The following is a 20,091-nucleotide window of genomic DNA, read 5'->3' on the forward strand; positions in this document are numbered from 1 at the left end:
CTGGGAACATCTTAAAATGAAATGCTGGTTATAATTTTGCACGGACAGATTAACATCATAATTTTGTGGGAGTAATATCCCTTTAACTTGAGTAGTTAGCGCCCACGCCCCCTCCTCCATTCCGCTGCTCTGACCCCAACTAGGTTCATTTCGAAGCAGAAACTCTGCACAGTGCACGCTCTTGTTGCTGCAAGATGGCAATGAAGTTGGCATACTGGGATATACGCGGGGTGAGAAACTTTGCATGAAAATTTTTGCATAATTGTTGTTGAACATTTTTAATTGATTCTAATTTGATTTCTGAGATTTTTTTGTTTTGTTTTTTTTTGTTCATAAACTTTTTTTTTTCTCTCGTAAGAGTCATGCAGTTATCACGAATATGAGATTCGTGTGGTTTGTCATGTCTAAAAACGGTCAAACCTAATCCATATGCGCAGCTTGTTTAAATCAACATCTTTTGTGGACTGTAAGTCGAGACTTTAGAAATGAACTGGCAAAGTCAGGGGTGCATATGAGTTTGTTGATACTTTTTTTCGTTTAGAGTGTCTCGTCATGGCCACAGATGCTAACGTTACTTTGATTACAGTTTACAGGTCAGTTCCGTTTCGGGTGTGGTTACACCCCAGTAATTAGGACGAAACACAATTGCTCTATTGTTTTAGTTTATAAGAGCTAAGTATATGCATTTAACATATGTTTAAGAGCTGGGAATTATTTAGCAACCAAATAATACTGCATCACATTAAACATACGCTGTCTGTAGTCACAGGACATTCTCGTGCCTTATTTGTCTCCATGTCTGAGGGAAACTATCAAAAATGTGGCACAGCAAACTGCACAAACATTTGACTGCCTAAACCCCCCTGGCTAACGTTAACTGCTGCTTGGTCAGAGAATCACTCATAAGTTTTCGGATTTCAAATGAGACCAATCTAACTTTTTTTATGTAATTGACTTTAAAAAGTTATGTCTTGAAAGAAAGAAAAAAAAAAAAAAATAGATGACAATATTTTAAGGCTGCAACCGGCCACTGGAGTGATGAAGTGATTATTATTTTACTGTATGCTTCATAATACTTAGTAAATCTAGAGCAGATCTGTGTTGTAATATTTCCACAGTTGGATGAGCAGTTAGGTATTTGTCCAATTAGTGCTACCTCATAAATATGCAAATAAGACCCATATAAATATGCATTGTGAAGTCTCGACCCTCTATTAATCACTTCAAGTGAAAAACATTTTTCAGCATCTCAAGTTACATATAGCATTCCATGGCTATTATTTCATCTGTTAACAGCTTGCCCAGCCAATCCGCCTGCTGTTGGAATACACTGGTACCAAGTATGAGGAGAAGTTCTATTCTTGTGGTGACGGTGAGTGATATGGTCATCATTGCTCAGCAGACATAACTAGGAGTATAAAAGGGAGTTGATTTTATATTCTTGTCTTGCAGCTCCCAACTTTGACAGAAGCTGTTGGCTTAATGAGAAAGAGAAACTTGGGATAGACTTTCCTAATGTAAGTTACGCAGTCACTCCCATGGTATTTATTGTGCAAGTTATGCAATAACTAACCATCACCTTTATTCACCAGTTGCCCTACCTGGAGGATGGTGACACAAAGATAGTCCAAAGCAATGCCATAATGAGATACATCGCCCGCAAAAACAACCTCTGTGAGAACTTGATTCATTTATTCCTTCAGTAAAAAAAAGCACTGGAAATAGTCGTCTAAGTAATGCAAAACATCTCCATCTAATTTTTCTAGGTGGGGAAACTGAAGAAGAGCAGGTGAGAGTTGACATCATGGAAAACCAGGCGATGGACTTCCGCAATGGTTTTGTCCAGCTCTGCTATGGAGACTTTGTGAGTGATTGATTGATTGTATAAATCTATGTATTACAGATAGAAATGATGAACTAATATTATAATTTTTTTGTTAATTGATAAGATAACATGATTTGTAATCCTTTTGAATTTGAATAAAGGACAAAACCAAATCATGCTACACTGAGAAACTGCCAGGAACTCTAAAACAGTTCTCTGACTTCCTTGGTGACAGGAAGTGGTTTGCTGGGGACAAGGTAAATAAGCATAATGTACACAAAACACATTTACTTTGTCCATTTAAAATGGTTTGAAATAACAGTACATCCCATGAGATTATTTGACATGCTTATCCCACTGTCTCATTCTGTAGATCACATTTGTGGACTTTATCATGTACGAGTTGTTGGATCAGCATCGTATGTTTGACGCACCATGCCTGGATGACTACAAAAACCTTAGATGTTTCCTGGATCGCTTTGAGGTTTGGATTCAGCTTTTATCACACAGAAAGATTAGTCAGTCTCATGTAATTTGTAATGTATAAGGATTAACCAGTAACTCCAATATAATTGTGTTCCCTGTCAGAGTATTGAGAAGATTGCAGGATACATGAAGTCAAGCAAGTTCATGAAAACACCCGTGAACAACAAGATGGCCAAATGGGGAAACAAAAAGGAGTGAAAAAATGACAAGACTGGCTAGATCAAACATCATAAGTTGCACCATCAACTGCAATGCATGTAGTGATAGTTATTTTGAACCTGCAATTTAAGGATAATTAGTTAAATTTACATCCCAGTGATACAGTTGACATTAGTATTGATTATAAAATCATAACAAAACAATCTCAGTTGTCTATAGACATAATAGCAATTATGTTTAGATTAAAAGTGTTCAGGTGTGTGTTGCACTTTGATTTTTGTCTATTTGATGCCATGAAAATAAGTATAACATTTCATTGTTATAGATTTCACTATTTGGATTGTAATTCTACATTTGAATTGTAAACTAAGCATTAAATGTATCACCTTATTTTGTCCCAATAAATCAGAGAACTTTTGTTCAATTCAGTTTATAAATTAAGTGGGGGGTTTTCACACGTACACACACACACACACAACTAACAGGTATACTCTGGTAACCTAACAAGGCAAAACATTTTATTGAATTGCTTATAAAATAAATAGGACTATTAACATACAGCAAAAAAAAAGAAAAGAAATAGTAATCAAAAACTTTAAATGTACTTAAAGCTAGGGTAGGTAATCCTGTTCAGAAACACTTTTTTTATACTGGGTGAAATGGTCCTTCCATCCTGAGAGTAGTCAATACATTATGTGTTCAGAAAAACGAATGAAAACGATCAGACCTCTGTAGCAGCTGCAGGACAGTAAAAACTCTGACCAATCACTGCCATTCGGTCCGAGTGTAAAGAACCAATCAGATGCCTTCAGAGCCAGGAGGAGTGTCTTAGCAGTGTCAATCAAGTTCGCGTACGCGCTGATCGCCCCTCTCTTGCACAGCGCGTACTGTCATTCAAAATCAAGATTGCGGTGTCGGTGTGCCGAGCAGCTGTGCTAATGGCGGACAAACAACCAAAACTACCAATTTCTCGAGTGGAACCTGCTCATACAACAAAGACAGGTAAACGGAAAAAGACCGATGACGATAAACAAGCCCGTCGGAGCCCATTGACTCAGTGTTAAAACTCTAGCCGCATAACATACAGATAAAATGTCACGCACTGTGCAAAGCAACAATTGAAACCTGCTAATTCACTGGCTTGTCATGTTGCTAAAATAATGTACTAGCAAACCTTATTTAGCATTACATATCGCTAGAATAATTATTTACATAGCCTACTGCAACGTTAGTTACCGTTATATTATCTTACTGGCTATTTATAACTCATAGAAAGAGTGCAACGTTATAAAGTTACATTACATGTGATTCTGACATGATGCTACATGCACTGCGCTCCTTCCTCTCCGCTTGTCTCAGGTAAATAATGCGTCTTCGGTCGGAGTCGAGTCGCGCGTTCATGTGTTTTGGGGGCGTGGCTTTGAAAGGACCCCAGAAGGGAGAGGGTGGACTGAATGGAAATAATAAGCTGTCTTTAAAACAGTCGTTAGAGGTCTACATACACTCGATTTTTATACTTTCTTTTTCAGAATACTTACATTTTAATTATGTATTGATATATACATAAAGTTTAAACAAATTTGAAAAATACGTTTTTTAGACCATTCTTACCTACCCCAGCTTTAACGAATTAATTCAATTATGAATCATTTTGCCTAGCCTGCTATGGAGGAAGAGAATGTTATGATCGACAGTGCTGAATTTCATTTGTTGATTTCTCTTTTTTTGTATTTTTTGACCACCCGCTCCTGCTAGATTTGTGTTGGGCTGATATTTCACTAGCCGTTTTTAAAAAGGCCTCATTCATCAGAAATTAAAATGACATTATACAAACCCACATTCAGGAGCAAAAAGGTTTTCATCCTAATAACGGTACTTTAAATAAATGAAAAGCTGGATAATCAAAGGCAATCTGTTTTAATTAACTTTATTACTACTTATACACAAACACATTACTGGATTGATGGAACTTAAATGTCATCAAACCTGTTTAACCCCGAAATCAAAAGCTTATTTTTAAGAACATTAAACCTTTTTTTGTTGCTCTTTATTTTAAGGTGTGCTTGTTAGTGTAATTATACCTTCAAGTAATATTAATTAACTACATGTACTATAGGGTTAGGTACGGATTATGCTTAATCTAGAGTGATTACTAATTACATGTAACGTACAAGGACACAAAAATACTAGTGACACCTTTTCTTTCATTGAGAGAAAACAAAATATGCATAACTGAATTAAACTATTAGTAAACAAAAATGACTACTAATGTGTTTATTTATGAGCATTTATTAATAGACAATGCACAATCTGCATGAAGTGTCAGGATCAATCAGAATGTTACAGACATGCCTCATTTTCATTAAGCTAGTATAACAACTAAATAACATGTTAACCACCACCCCAGGGACATCAGTGGAAATCAATTTAATGGAAAAAATGGTATCAAATAAATAAAATCAATGCAATAAATTTGCATAATGTAAAAGGTTATATAATATCCCTTAACAGGCAGCAGCCTGAACTTGTTTTCTAATGAATGGAAAAGTTGAGGGGTGTGTGTAGTTCTTGTTCATTCAGGTCCAGACAAGTTCAGTTTCTTGATCTCAAAAACACAGCAGGGTCCTCAGATTATCGGCGGCCACCATACTGACTGTACTCGGCCTCACCGGCAAGCTGCAAAGCAGATGGAGACTGATAACATTTGCCTGCTCTGCCTCAGTCATTTAATGACCGTTGGGTATAAAAACACCACAGTGAAAAGTGCTTCATAAATAATGGTATTTGTACTTTGAAACAAACGGAGCTGCTTTACTTACTGCAATGCTCGATCTGACGCTCTGCAGTTGGAAGAAGACTCGACCTCCTTCCTCAGGACATATTGCTCTTATTTCATCCTGTCTCATTCCCAGCAACATCGCTCCATTGAACACCCCAAGACTCTGGACCGTCCTACACAAACCCGCAATGAATTAAAATGTTATCAGTAACAAGATATTAAACTCATTCATGTGGTAAAATACAATTTTCAGAACTGCATTTCGGTGTAGTTTTAAGAATAAAATTAAACATGCTAGTAGTGGTTTCTTACATTTTAGAAAAGCCTTTGTACTGTAACCAGGCTTTGACTTCCTCAGGTCTAGATTTCATGTCCAGAGATGGAGGTCCTCTCATATTCTGCTGAGAATATGGAGATAAAAACTTCATAAAACTATGGACTGTGTACAGCTCAGTACATTGTTGAAATAATTGGTTTTAAATAAAAAAGAAAAGGGGGAGGGGAGGGGAGGGGAGGGGAGGGGAGGGGAGGGGAGGGGGGGGGGGTTAAAAAAAGTCAGTGCATTGACTATAACTCACTGTTGGCTTTTGTCCATTGACAGGCTCTAGAACATTCTGAGGGACATAACCCTCTTCATTACTTCTGTTTTTTACTTTCCACCATTGCCCGGACTTGTCGGTTACCTTGAAGCAAGCACAAACTTATTATGGTATGTATTTTCTGCTCAGGAAAAAAGTTTTACAAAAATAAATAAATAAATGTTTACATAACACAACAGAAGAAACCTTTTTCTTTCTTCTGCCGAACACAACAGATATTTTGAAGAATGTCGGTAACTAAATAGTGGATGCCAATGACTTCCATATTATTATTTTTCCCATACTATGGAGGTCAATGGGGTCCAACAACTGTAGGTTTTGGACAACTTGAGAGTGAGTAAATGAAAGAATTTTCATTTTTGGATGAACTATCCCTTTAACATACAACAAAAAAATCCCTCTGAAGCAATTATTAATCTTAAGGTTAATTTCAGCATTGACTAATACATGATTAAAATAAACTTTTGTATTTAATTTTTACAAAGATTAATAAATGCTGCAATAAATGTATTGCTCATTGTTAGTTAATGCATTAACTTAACTACAGGGATCTTACTGTAAATGTTACCAAAAAACTTTACTTTTGATTGAATTAGTGACTTGTGTAAAAGTTGCACAATTACTTCCGGTGGGGTGTTTACACAAAAAATTACCTGCACATTGTCACCCTTCATCACACTCAGTTCCTGAATGTTCCTTGCCATGAAGTCATAGATCACCCTCATATAAAGAGGCGGCTCTGCAGACCTGATATAAAATAAGACAAAAGTGCTACTTGACTTGATTTTAAATATACCCAAAGAAATCTTTAGTGAATTCATCTGTCTATTAAAGACTACATTCTTTTCAACATATATCCTTATAACACTTTAAAAAAAAACAATCTGTAGTGTTATATTAGATGATTAAATTGATATTACTGTGCTTCTGCTACTGTTGGTTTCATTCACGGAAATAAACCTTTGTTGTTATAAGAACACAATGCACTACTAAAGCCTTGGTATGTGACTTCTCCCTCTTTTTAATAGTATTTATTTTATATTACAGTTTGTTTAAGATCATTGGTTAAAGGACAATGTTTTATATTGCTGTCACAAATATATATTTTTATCTGGGTATTTCATAGAGTTCAAGTGAAGTTGCTCACGGCATGGGTGGGGTGCTCCACGGTCTGTCCTGGAAGAGAGAGGAAATAGTTTGTATTTGATCAGGTTAGGATCCACATGTCAAACACTTGACGCGTTTTATAACATCCTTAGCTCATTAAGTTGGAGTTTGTCCTCTGGGAGATTTTACCTGTTCAGGCGGACTCTGATTGACTTTCATGGATGGGAAGCGCTCGCTGTTGCTCCGTGAGAGCTGCCTGCTGGCTGGAGGAGACTGGGATGGGACGGGCGGAAGGGGCTGCCAGCCGTCATAAAATTGGGGATAATATGGAGGGATCTGATTCCCATTTGGAAATTTGGATCTGATTGCAAAAAAAGATGTATTTAAAGAAAAATCATGAGCTTTTGGTTGTGTTTGCTAATTAATGAAGTAATTGAATTGATATATTCTGGAACATAAGACCTTGGGATGTTCCACGCATCACCCAAGTTTCCCCACAGTTGGTCCTCATTTGGTGTGACAACATTTCCCAGGAGCTGCAGGGCTTTTTCTGTGAGCAGTGGACTCAGCACTGTGGGAGGGATGTTTGGAGGATACTGACTCACCATCTGAAACATGAAGAAACAGTTAGAAATTTGTGTGATGAAGGGTGATGTGGTGCATACCTTTAATTCATATTTTCTAAATAAAGTGGTCCTTTTTTTTCGCAAACAAAGCACTCACGTCGCTTCATAAAATTGAGGTTAAGGAGTCACATGGATTACTTTAATAATGTCTTTACTACCTTTCTGGGCCTTGAAAGTGGCAGTTACGTAGCTGTCAACGGAGGGACAGAAAGCTCTCAGATTTCATTAAAAATCTTCATTTGTGTTCCGAAGATGAACAAAGTCTCACGGGTTTGGAACGAAATGAGGGTGAGGTGAAGAAATGTCAGTGTGAACAAATGACTAAATCCATCAAAAGTAAAGCTTTTTCTATGGGCAGAAAGTGCATACATGCTTATACAACTTGTGCTTTCTTATACACTGCTAGGTTTTTTTAAAACAGGTAACCAAGTCAAATCAAGTCAGGTGTGGTCATACTGACTCACCATCTGAAGCTTCAGGGGAACATAAGAACTTTTAACATGCAGTCTGAAAGAATGTTTGTCCAATTTAACTACATAATGGAAAAAATGTATGCAATTTGACCGCAATGCGAACAGACTGAACAAACAGATACTTACAAAAGCGAGGGAAGAGAAGAGACTGTGAACAAAGTCAGAAGCAGGGGGATTTTTTAGGTGACCATCCAGCTTCCCCTGTCACAAGTAGAGATGAGTATGAAAAGTGACATTTGCAACAAGGATAGTGTACGTCTCATATTAAGCATTACGGAGCAGTATTTATTCTGGGCATACAGTAAGTCGTGTTTTTTTAACTATCATAGTGGGAGTGAAAAAAATTGGAAAATGTCCAAAAATATATATATATAACTTACCAGAAGATTGAAGCCATACTTTATCTTTTGCAGGCAGGATATGTATTCCTCCACAGTGGGAATACTTGCAACTATAATAAAATAAAATAAAAATAAACTTAATTATTATTATTATTTTTTTACATCCTTAGGAAAATTAAATAGCAAGTATCAAAATGTGTCAGTTGTTCACCAAATGTTGGAGCATTTTTCTTTTTCTTTTTCTTGCTTCCATCATCTTTTGGCAAAGCTGAGCCAATTTTATATGTGAAGGTCTCAATGTCGGCTGCAACATGGTTAAAGATCTCCTGTAGAGAGTGATTAAATGGATGGAAGAAATGTGTCAATAATGATGACAAAAATAGATGAATTAATAACACAGTGTGTCAATAAAAACAACCGACCGCATCTCTGTCCACATCATTTACTGAAGGTGGAATCTGCTCTGGCCTGTAAGGGGCTTCATCTCTGGGAAATGGCATTGTGGGTGAAGGTCGTCTGTCGTCTGAAAAAAGCAAAACAAAAGCTCAATTATACCAAAAGAAATCAGTGATACATGATACATTAGTGAGAGAACACTTTAATTCAACCCTCTAGTATTCCTCACTTAGGGGTCAACCTTGTGATTCTCAGCGGTCAAAACAGACTGTAGCCAAAAAGTGTAAAATAAATAAAAACAAATTAAAAAAGAAGAAATTAATTTACAATATTTTGTTTCAATAATATGTATTCTTTTGTATTTTGATGGAATTTAATGGTACAAGGCAAAATTCACCAATAAATTATGCACCACTAATTTCTATGTAAATTAATATGAATATTAGAACAAATATTTCATATATATATATATATTTACCTTTTTTTTAAGACCATTTAGCCCTTTCTTATCATTCATATATCATCATTATTATCATTCATATAGCAATGGCCACAACATTTTTCACCAAGCCGATGAAGTAAAAACATAAATACATTTTTTATATGAAAACTTTTCTAAAATGACTAAAGACCAATAGAGGGTTAACTTCAGGACATTTTAGGTTTTTTAAAAGTGGATTTGTGAAATGAATTCTTCAAATGATCACCATAGTCTTCATAGTTGTTGAACTGCGGAGGGGGGACTTCTGGGGGAAGTGGGTTTGACTGCATGGGTGAGAGAGCTGGTCTCTTCATGCTTCCCGGATGACCCTGGCCAAGGATGCTTTCCAGATGGCTCCTGCCAAACAGAAAAAATATATCACTGTAGAGCACTGATAAAAAAAAAAAAATTAATCATTAAGGCAGTAAGTCTAACAAAAATATGTATTTTTACAATCTTTGTAAAGTTACTTAGATACATTGAATATAGCTCACTTAATATGGATTTGTAGCAAAGACCTTTTTTTACGATTATATATTGAACTTATTATCCTGAGTAATCGAGACAAGGGTTGTCTAGACATGTTGTTGGCATGTATGTCCACTTAAAACATCACAATTTAGTACATTATAAAGTTAAAAAGCCAGATTATAAGAATGGACGCTTGATTCTCAGTACAACTTGTTTCTGAGGCAGCAGCTGACCTGATGTCCATCTGTGGTTCCTTAAACGGTGGAGGGGCATCCCCACCTTGCTGGATCGCCCTTTCCAGATCATTTACCACCTCCTGAGCCTAGCGATTCAAAACAGCAGAGATGCCTTTATACAAATATTCAGGGAACTGACAGAAGGAGTGGAAGGAAACTCCCACATCAGTCCTCAAGATATATTAAGAACGATTTATAATAGCCAGATGCACCGCTATCTACCCTCAGATGGATATAACATTTCTGAACACACAAACAGTGTTGTTCCTCACCCCGACCTCCTCACACTGGAACAGGAAGGCCTGTGGAGCTCTCTGGCTGGGATCCTGAACTGAGAAAATCACAAGGGAGTCATACACACAGCTGTCCAGAACGGCTTTCGTCTTCCTGATGCTACTCAAATGTACAGACTCCAAAACCTCCTACAATTCCAGGAAACAGAGTAAGAGTTCACTGTTAGTACTGGAACTGCCATTTAATGTAACATACTTTTTTTTTAGATTAGTGAACTTAAGCATAAAGGCTACCCTTGACCTTGGTCTCTATGTCACATAGCTGTAGGTGGTTGGCCTTGACCTGCATGATCATTTCCTGACCCCACACTTTCCCTTTACTGTCCATTTTCTTCAGCCTGTTCACACAGTCATCAATGCTGCTCATCTCTCTGCCATCTAACACAAAGGTGAACAGGTGCTAGGGAATGGAAAATGAAGAAAATGTTACTATGATGTATCATGATCACAGATATGTGTCCCTTATCAAAAAAGAGCTTGGGTATACAGTTGAAGGCCTTGAGAAATTCTCAAATTTTCCAGTTGAGTTTGTGTGGAAATCTCTATGGAACATGCAAGATAAGCTTTGGTTGTTTGTTCTTTTCAATAAAACACATTAGTGAACTGGGTGTTGGCTTTGTGCTAACAGATTGTGATTATGAGTCTGTCACAAGCAGTCAGCAGCACACATTTGAACATTATAAACACATCAGTTAATAAGTTAGTCACAAATGCATAAACCAGACTAAGACTTACCTCCACTCTGTGCTGAAAGTTGTCTTGCTGTCTGCTGATTGATTCTGCATACTCCTTCCTTTGCACTAAAGCAACATTATCAAGTTAAAAATGATAGTATTTCTTAGGATAGGTTGTGTAAATGGGTTTTCTACTTACTGTAGATGGATTTGGCACTGGGACGAGACATGCCAGACCCCTGGGAAGACGGCTCAGATGAGAAGCCTCTATAATATAATTACAACACAAAATGCCTGAATAAACATTCCCCCACATATTTTAATTGTAATATTTAAAAAAGATATTATAAAGAAATCCTGAAGATAACCCCCAAAAATAATTGAATCAGTAATGTTCAACGCGTTCTCATCCCAAGGCGTCATATACTGACGCTTTTGACATTTCGTCTACATCGAACGCACATGGCACCCTTTTGCGTCAATATGAGACGCAGATAGATATGGGCCAGAAGGCGCCTCCTAGCGGTCTAACCCTACCCCAGACCTAAACATACCCATAAGTTACCGAACAAAGCTCTGTGCGTGTCATATTGACGCTAAAGGGTGCCATGTGCGTTCGATGTAGACGAAATGTCAAAAGCGTCAGTATATGACGCCCTAGTCAATATGTTTCTTGTTTGTCTCACACAGAAATGTCTCACATTTCTAATATGAATATATTCTCAGTTAATTCTCAATTGAACTATTCTTAACCAAAAGCTCACAGTCAACTCTATTACAACATGCAGTATATGGCCGACAGTTGAGCTATTGCTATAATTTTTTTGTGTAATATTATCACGACTCAAGAGAATTCTGGGAGTCCAATTTTGTTGCAACAGTTTTGGTAGGGTCCTATTTTTGTTCCAAAATGAGAGTAAAGTCAAGTTTTTCCATACCAGATGTAAACAAAAATTAAAATGAAAACTACATGGAAAGATTAACTTTTCATTAAACATTTCATTAAATGAATTAAAAATAATGACTATCATACCTTTGAAAAACCAAATGTCTCATAAACTAACTCAGATATTAATTTTAGATACATGGAATAATATAAAACTTGTAACCTTTATAAATTGTCTGAATTAACTGTAAAATGTCACTGGATAGCAATATCTACCACCATTAAACAATTTAAATGATACTAGTTAGTGCATTCACTTTGGCAGCCCTAAAATACTACAACTGAAATGAACTAATACCAGACAATTCTGTGAAAAAAAACAAAAAAACAACTGAGCTTAAAAAAAAATTATACTAAAATAAAGTAGAAAGCTAAATGTAAAATTTTATAACCCTGCCTCATAGCAACCTTTAATGGCCTTTATGATATCTGTTATGACAACCAATATGAGAGAGATAGAAGGCATGACGTTCTACACTGAAACACCCTTTTATGCGTTTCAGGTTCAAATTCCACGCAAACACAAAGATAAACGTCAGCTGACAGAGATGAGGGAGACATGTACCTTTGCTGGAAAACGGGCAAAGGGTTACCCCCATACATTCTTGACTGTGATGTATAACACCTGTAATAACAACGTTATCAGTTTTGAAACCACTCAAGAAAAATAGCAGAACGTTTGAGCAGCTCTGCCAGGCAGAAGCATTAGTTATGAAGAAGTGTCTGTTCATCATTTGTGGTTTGACACCACTGATCTTATCTAAAAGAGCTAAGAAGTGTGAAGTAAGAACGCACATAATATCCTCAAAACTGGTACAAAGTCAAAAATATCAGAACAAGACCTTTCTGTTCACAAGTTGGTGTTCTTAATAAAAATATATCATTTCAATAGTTACTGAAGTCAATTAGTGAATATGCTAGATTCATAAGAGAAATGCCATTTGAGAGTGATGATTTATCGATGTATTTTTCATTACAGAGAAGTACTGAATGTTTTCATCCTCATACATTTCAGTTTGTTTTATAAATGTAAGACCTTTAAGATCACTAACAAAATCACATAAATTTGACTCATTACTTGTAACAACAATGAATCACTAAATGATGGCAGTAAATCATGGCAGAATCACATTTTACATAACAGCTTGAACAATTTAGAAAAGCTAAAACAATATGGCTTTCACAAACCAATTAAAATAAAAGGATTTTGAAACAAAACCTAGACATTTGTGTCTTTTGGATCACATAGCCTCTGAGGTTCTCAAAAACAGGCAAGAAGTGTCTAGTCATGACAAATAAGCAGCAAAAACTGCTGAAAGCCAAATTCTGGAACTTTCTCTGTAACAAGTTATTGTGCTTGGCTTGACAAGAAGAAAATATTAACAGAAGTAGAATGTCATAGCGTAAACCAAGTGTAAAAAGAGAGAAGAAAAAGAAAACACTTATTACCACAGCTCTAAAACAACACAAGTTGTAAAACAACAAGTTCAATTAAGGATATAACCAATCTGGCATTATTCAAATTTGTCACGGTCATATCAACCTGTAGGCAAAACGCCATATATCAGTGACTCCACACGCATTTGGTTATAAAACAGACGTTGTGATTAGCCAAATGATTGTACATTACCTCTGAGAAAATCCTAAACAAGTTTAAGTTCAACTCTCCAAATCTACGTTCAGATTACTCCAGAATTTAGACATATCCTTAAGTCTGTCTTCCTTGTGAACTGTGCGAGAGCAAATATTCTGGACTTCCTGCTCAGAAAAGCTGAGGTCAAAGTCTAGCTCTTGAATTATATTAAGTCAGAAGGTGAGAGCGGGTAGGTTTTTCCATTTATATCCTTGAGTACAAAGGTATTGTCATTAATAGGCAGCCCTGTGACGTGTAGAGAAGAGCGGCGCACACTGACCCTAAAATTTATTTCTACATTTACGTCACACTGAACGCACGTTGCCGTAGATAATAAACCATTATACAAGAATATTTTTCAACCAAATCAATCACAAAAAGAAAATGTTAGGTTTAAAATATTGTTGCAAATAAAAATATTTGGACCAGTTACACTTTTAAAACTAAATGTTTCAAATGGGTTTTTTGCACCGACGCCATATAACATTTTAGTGATCAGTTGTTAAAAGATTTTTTTTTCTTATTGTGAATAACATTTTAATAATCTTAAGAACCATAAATATTAAAAGTTCTTCATGAGGTTTTTTTTTTTTTTTTTAGGAGTGTAGGATGATGAATCATTTGTTTGCAGATGCCACTTGATTTGATGTTTTGTTATGTAATGCACTGATATCATATTGTGACGCTGAAACTGTTAAGCCAAACTCATCTTACTAATGTTATTCTTCAAATAAAGAGGACAGAAAAGGTATTTAGTGAATAACCAAATCTTTTATTTAATACGGGTATGTACACTTTTGACGACACTGCCAGACTGGCATGTTCACGAGGAAAGGGTTAGTTTAGAATGAAAACAGGAGGCTTCAGTGTGGACACCTATACTGTAGCCCTAGCCTGAGTGGCCTTGGCCAGGACTTTCAGATCTGAAATGCACTTGGCGATGCTTTCCTTCTCCTGAAAGACAAAAAAAAAAAAAAAAAAAGTCGATTATTTAAAGAGGTAGAGATAGTAATAACAGTAACAATTATTTTGTAGTTATTTCAGGTGGATATAAATCTATTCTACAGTTACATGTACAATGTTACATGTACTTACCATAGCAATAACAGTATGTTATGCATAACTTAACCTAAACCAATCCATAATTACATTGTAATTACACTGTAATAATGTGTAAAGTGTAACCTAAATTTCAAGAACACATCAATGACTGACATGTTTAGACCTAGAGTGATGTTGGGGAGCTCTTTTCCCCTTTTTCTTCTCATCTTCTTAGTCCAGTCATTTTAAGCCAAAATGGGGGTCAACCTTGAACAAATTGCAACAGAGGCAAACTCAACTGATTTTGTATCCTCAATATGTCCTGAGTAAGAAAAAAAAAGCCCCGAAGAATCCCATTAGGGGAAAGTTTCGAAAAAGACCCAAATATAGCCTATTCATTCTTTTTCTTATGTGAATAGGGTAAAAATTTTAACCTTTAGATATCACCATGAAAATTACTGAGTTGATTAATTGCATCAAGACAAACAAAAAATATATTACAAGTTTTTTTAAATGGTACAAACGGTGCATAATCTAATTACGTATGTGCTAATTTGCATAAATACCACAACAGATCTAAACATTGGGTACAGCAGGTGAAAATGTCTTGACACATAACAGTAAAATACTTCATGTTAAGGTCTGAATGGAACCCATTTAGGCAACCCATGAACATTAATACATAGAGGCAGGAAGAAGTACTTTAGAAACCAGCCTTTATTCATTTAAGAGATGGGGTTTGGGGCTGGGTCCGTAGGACTATTTCTGGGGATTCACTTTTTATTTTGCCTACCTTTTGTCTTCTGCATTCTCCTTACCATTGTCTCCTGTTCTTCCCTCAGACTCGTCCCCCAGAAACAGTCCCACGGACGCAGCCCCAAACCCAATCTCTTAAATGAATAAAGGCTGGTTTCTAAAGTACTTCTTCCTGCCTCTATGTATTAATGTTCATGGGTTGCCTAAATGGGTTCCATTCGGACCTTAACATGAAGTATTTTACTGTTATGTGTCAAGACATTTTCACCTGCTGTACCCAATGTTTAGACCTGTTGTGGTATTTATGCAAATTAGCACATATGTAATTAGATTATGCACCGTTTGTACCATTTCAAAAAACTTGTAATACATTTTTTGTTTGTCTTGATGCAAGTAATCAACTCAGTAATTTTCATGGTGATATCTAAAGGTTAAAATTTTTACCCTATTCCTGTAAGAAAAAGAATGAATAGGCTATATTTTGGTCTTTTTCGAAACTTTCCCCTAATGGGATTCTTCTGGGCTTTTTTTTTTCCTTACTCAGGACATATTGAGGATACAAAATCAGTTGAGTTTGCTCCTGTTGCAATTTGTTCAACCTTTTTTCATAAAATGACTGGACTATCTGTCCAAATAGCATCTTAGCACTGTTATTATAACAGCTGATAGAATGTTGAGTACAAAGTCTCCATCTAGAGGCCAAGCTAAAAATCACTTCAGAACAGATTCTGCACCAGGGATGGAAAACTTTTGGTCCTATAGGGCCACTGTCCTGCAGAGTTTAACTCCAACCCTGAAAATAATTATATATATATAAAAAAAAAAAACCTTCACCTGCCTGTAGCTTTCTAGTAATCCTGAAGATATCGATTAGCTTCTTCAGGTGCGTTTGATTAGAGTTGGAGCAAAAACTCTGCAGGACAATGGCCCTCCAAGACCAAAATTTCCCATTCCTGGTCTAGACTAATGTAGCATTTATATTTGGACACATTTGTAGTTTACTAAAAATGCTCAAATGATTAGGAAAAAGAGAACAACAACAATAAAAGACCAATTTTCTCCAAAATATTACATTCACTCCTCGAAAACAGTCACAATTAAAAACTCCCCCAGAATCGGTCTGCAATTACCATGCACATTAATATTAAAGTGCATAAGCTCACCATTAATAAACAACTCTGACCTTCAGCCTTAAACAAATGCCTCCTTTGTTTAACAAAGACAATAAAATGTCATAAAGTGCCAGTGGCGTGACCATCCTCCCTGTACCTGCTGTGGGGTGATGCTCTTAACAACGCTCTGTTCGACCCAGTTCACCATGTGCTCCTGCTCCATGCGGCGGTGCAGGTTCTGAAGCTGCACCTGGTAGTCCAGCCTCTTCTTCACCTCATTGGTCACCATGTGCAGACGCTCCCTGTAATTGGTCTCCAGCAGTATAGCCACATTGTTCTGATGGAAGATGGAATGAGGAATGTCACACAACGAGTAGTAGTGCCATTTTAAATGTTAATTCTAAATAAATAATTCTAAATTTAAAATGTAAAAAAATCATGTGGATTCATGATATTTATGGATAGTAAAGCAGGGGAGAGATAATAGGCTTGTTCGACTTGAACCGGCGCTGCACAGACCGATCGGTTTATGACATCAAAGTACCGCGAGAGCAATTCAAAAGCACAAGGAGCCGTCTGCTTTCTATTCGCTCCCGCGGTACTTTGATGTCATTCACCGATCGGTCTGTGCAGCGCCGGTTCAAGTCGAACAAGCCTGATCTGTTTTCTTTCACATTATGTCCTCCTCACCCTCTTGGCATCAAAAAGCAAATGTCTTCCTTCAACTCTCCACTGCTCCTTCTTCTCATTCTCAATGCTCTGTTCCAAGACAGCCATGGCCTGACCCTTGACTTCCTGAGCCTTTGCCACTTTATCCTGCAGAGAAGACAAGGAGAATCAGATGTTAGTCATCTGTATGACCAAACCACTCCCTCAGTTACAGGCTTTGGTTTCATTGTGCACAATATCAAATATATTAGCAGACAATCTTCAGCCACTTTTCCACTGTCGGACCAAACTGTTCTCATTGCTTAACTGTTCCATTCCGTGCTGATCCGGCCCCGCCGGTACGGATATGGTTTCATTTTCCACGTTGGGGCTGATAACAGAGCTCTTTGGAATGCAATATAAATGCGTCAGTCATCACCTTGGTAAAGTAAGAGTTAAAAGACAGTATGAGATTTAAATAGCGACAGTTTTATGGAGGATAATCATATTTATTTTAATAACAAACAAGTGACCAATCCTGAGTGGCGACGTCACGACACGCATTCTACCAGTTCTACCACTCTACCTATCGTGCCGTGCCGGACCAAACTCAAGTGGAAATATAACTGGAACCGTTCTTAGAACCGCTCGGCCCGACGGTGGAAAAGCAGCTATTCAGTCCTCAGTGTTAAGCTGCACAAGTTCACAGGCGACATATCTGTTGAATACAAAACATTACAAACCTCATTGAGTTTGTCGGCAAATTCGGCTACACTGGGCCCGAACTTCTTGATGCCATAAATGACGACAGCACCGATGGACGCGGCAGCAAAGGTCTCGTGATTGATTACGTAGATTTCCTTAGAGAGCATGTACAGGAGCAGTCCTGTGCCCAGCATATAAGGCCCTGCAGTCAGAAGAAAACACCACTGTTACGAACAGACCAGTGTATAAAGGTACTGGGGTTCACAGAAAAGAATCTCTACACAGCTCTCTTGGATAAAGAGGGTATAAGTTGTGAATCACAACTTTATTGTCGGTCTACTCATCGCATAAAGCTATCCTATGCACAAATGGCAATAAATGAAATTGAATATGGCTTAAGTGTGATGGCTTAAGTCACATTTGTTCTTTCAAGAGAACAATACATCTATTTACTACGAACTGTTGCTGTACAGAACACTTCTGCATAAAGATTCTACAATAATTTCTACTTTAGAGTGAACTTATCCATGAACTTATCCATGAACTTGGATAACTGGGAGACACTGTGGCATGATGGTCATATGAAAGGTCAAATGAAAGGAGGCAATAAAGCAGACAACCCCACCTGTCACACCAGTCTTGGGGTATAGCAGTGTGAAGAGCTCCTCTGGGAAGATGCCATGTCGGACCTTTCCTCCTTTCTCGGGCAGAGGAGGTACTGGTGCAAGACTCTGGGAGGACTGATGAAAGGAACGGGAGGCCTGTACAAGGCTGGAGGAAGAAATTAAAAATAAAGCACAAGGTTAGAGTTCTATGTGTGTCCTTGATTGTCATTTGTTTTCCAGTACTCTTCAACCACAGACTGGCATACAGAGCACTGACCACAAGATCTTACATACCAAGCGCCAAAGGACCCGTTGTTTTTCAGGGTGTGACCTACAAGAAATAGACAACAACAAAAAAATTAGAAAAGGACTGAAAATCAGTGACTGTCACTTTCATTAATGTGAATGAGAGTTGTCAGAGTACTGCTAGTATGTTTTAAATGCAATTTTCAACAAAAGATTAAATTAATAATTTGACCCAAAATGAATGAGTGCATATTTTCCAGCTGTCACACTTGGCCATTAGTTCTACCTGTCATTAGTTCAATATAATTATTAACATATGGTAACACAGTGTTTTTGATTTATGATGATTTTGGTTTATTGTGCATATCTAATAAAATGCACGTCCTTGCATAGCCTACATGACAGAAGTACCAAAGCTGTCAATCTCCCCAGGTTAGGCAAAATCAGATATAATTTGCACTTCTGAATGAACAATAACTAAGTGGTATTACAATTAAGATGTAAATTCTTAAGCTTCTAATATGCTATGTGGTAAAGTTTGAATGTGGCATTAGCTCTCAGCTAACTGCTACACCACTCAATACAAGGACATACTGAAAGCACATCAACTCTGCGATCATTTTCATACAGAAATGACTGTCTGAGCATAAAAGCTGGACTTCAATTCATTCAATAAGTCATTAGAATTATAATGTATATTAATTACAGCACAAAAACACGTTTCACTGCAGATTCAAGTGCGGCCATTCACACCGTGCGGCCTAATTTTACCCTTCAACTTCACATTCACTTATAAAACCGTCTATTTAATCCACACAATCAATGCGAAAGGTTAGAGTAGCTTTCATTGTATAAATAACCCACCTGAAACGAGCACCAGTCTCGACAACATGCTTTACTGGGTTAATGACAGGATCCCTGGCCGAAATGTCTTCTGTACCGGGCTCTCTGTGCCCTTCTAGACCAAGGATGAGAAACTCTCGCTGATGATATCGCGAGATCTTCCGCAAAACTACGCTTTGAACATCCGGGACATCGACACTCTGACAGGGAGTCAGCAGGTGGCGCCAGTTCATCATACAAGAAACCAAACAATAAAGGAAACGTTGACACTTTCAAGTTGCTGCTAAAAATAACATGAACATTTGAACACATCAATGATGACAGTAATGTCAACAAGCATTTCAATACTTTTTCATATAGAGAAACATTGCTCATGCGATGGGAATTTGCCCAGTAGTAGGGCTACATTGAACAGTGGTAGCCTAAATGTGTTTAATAATCATTTAGGCTATCTTGAACTTTTGTTTTCATATTCTGTTTCTACACCCACTTCAACTTCGATTGAATGATGACTTTACAAATTAATGTGTTTCCAGACAAAGATCAACATGCATTTTACAATCTTGCTTTGATATCACACTGAACGTTGATTCTTTGCTGTCTTTCTCTT

At 37.1% G+C, this 20,091-nt stretch overlaps 3 protein-coding genes across 3 annotated transcripts; 1 reads left to right on the plus strand and 2 right to left on the minus strand.

Moving 5' to 3' along the window:
- The first annotated feature begins 129 nt into the window (after positions 1–129).
- Positions 130–2,894, plus strand: LOC307173923 (glutathione S-transferase Mu 4-like). The gene is made up of 8 exons (XM_079897508.1): positions 130–230; positions 1,297–1,372; positions 1,453–1,517; positions 1,593–1,674; positions 1,767–1,864; positions 1,987–2,082; positions 2,199–2,309; positions 2,414–2,894. Exons 1-8 carry the CDS (start codon positions 195–197, stop codon positions 2,507–2,509), a joined length of 660 nt encoding a protein of 219 aa, XP_079753634.1. The 5' UTR covers positions 130–194; the 3' UTR covers positions 2,510–2,894.
- A 1,495-nt stretch (positions 2,895–4,389) lies between these two features.
- On the minus strand, positions 4,390–13,302 carry eps8l3b (EPS8 signaling adaptor L3b). Its single transcript, XM_079897484.1, has 19 exons — positions 12,458–13,302; positions 11,146–11,213; positions 11,008–11,072; positions 10,514–10,672; positions 10,252–10,401; positions 9,977–10,065; positions 9,499–9,629; positions 8,818–8,918; positions 8,607–8,721; positions 8,435–8,505; positions 8,181–8,255; positions 7,418–7,563; positions 7,145–7,316; positions 6,996–7,024; positions 6,502–6,595; positions 5,828–5,932; positions 5,562–5,650; positions 5,290–5,422; positions 4,390–5,146 (listed from the first exon to the last, which is right to left on the minus strand). Exons 1-19 carry the CDS (start codon positions 12,493–12,495, stop codon positions 5,102–5,104), a joined length of 1,875 nt encoding a protein of 624 aa, XP_079753610.1. The 5' UTR covers positions 12,496–13,302; the 3' UTR covers positions 4,390–5,101.
- A 974-nt stretch (positions 13,303–14,276) lies between these two features.
- On the minus strand, positions 14,277–19,653 carry atp5pb (ATP synthase peripheral stalk-membrane subunit b). The gene is made up of 7 exons (XM_079897506.1): positions 19,503–19,653; positions 18,687–18,723; positions 18,413–18,558; positions 17,826–17,989; positions 17,125–17,250; positions 16,592–16,771; positions 14,277–14,479 (listed from the first exon to the last, which is right to left on the minus strand). Exons 1-7 carry the CDS (start codon positions 19,528–19,530, stop codon positions 14,402–14,404), a joined length of 759 nt encoding a protein of 252 aa, XP_079753632.1. The 5' UTR covers positions 19,531–19,653; the 3' UTR covers positions 14,277–14,401.
- Positions 19,654–20,091: the final 438 nt, after the last annotated feature.

This window comes from Squalius cephalus, assembly GCF_949319135.1.
Source record: "Squalius cephalus genome assembly, chromosome: 16".
Taxonomy (NCBI): domain Eukaryota; kingdom Metazoa; phylum Chordata; class Actinopteri; order Cypriniformes; family Leuciscidae; genus Squalius; species Squalius cephalus.

Bases quoted from the DNA above. Each gene is read 5' to 3' on its own strand.
- LOC307173923 (XM_079897508.1), top strand. From the start codon at position 195: ATGGCAATGAAGTTGGCATACTGGGATATACGCGGG. The intron at 1,675-1,766 runs GTGAGAACTTGA...TAATTTTTCTAG, and splicing joins CGCCCGCAAAAACAACCTCT to GTGGGGAAACTGAAGAAGAG. The intron at 2,083-2,198 runs GTAAATAAGCAT...CTCATTCTGTAG, and splicing joins AGTGGTTTGCTGGGGACAAG to ATCACATTTGTGGACTTTAT.
- eps8l3b (XM_079897484.1), bottom strand. From the start codon at position 12,495: ATGTATGGGGGTAACCCTTTGCCCGTTTTCCAGCAAAG. The intron at 9,630-9,976 runs GTCAGCTGCTGC...TCTGTTTGGCAG, and splicing joins GAACCACAGATGGACATCAG to GAGCCATCTGGAAAGCATCC. The intron at 5,651-5,827 runs GTGAGTTATAGT...CCATATTCTCAG, and splicing joins TCAATGGACAAAAGCCAACA to CAGAATATGAGAGGACCTCC.
- atp5pb (XM_079897506.1), bottom strand. From the start codon at position 19,530: ATGTTGTCGAGACTGGTGCTCGTTTCAG. The intron at 18,724-19,502 runs GTGGGTTATTTA...TATTTCTTGTAG, and splicing joins GAGACTGGTGCTCGTTTCAG to GTCACACCCTGAAAAACAAC. The intron at 18,559-18,686 runs GTATGTAAGATC...TTCTTCCTCCAG, and splicing joins AACGGGTCCTTTGGCGCTTG to CCTTGTACAGGCCTCCCGTT.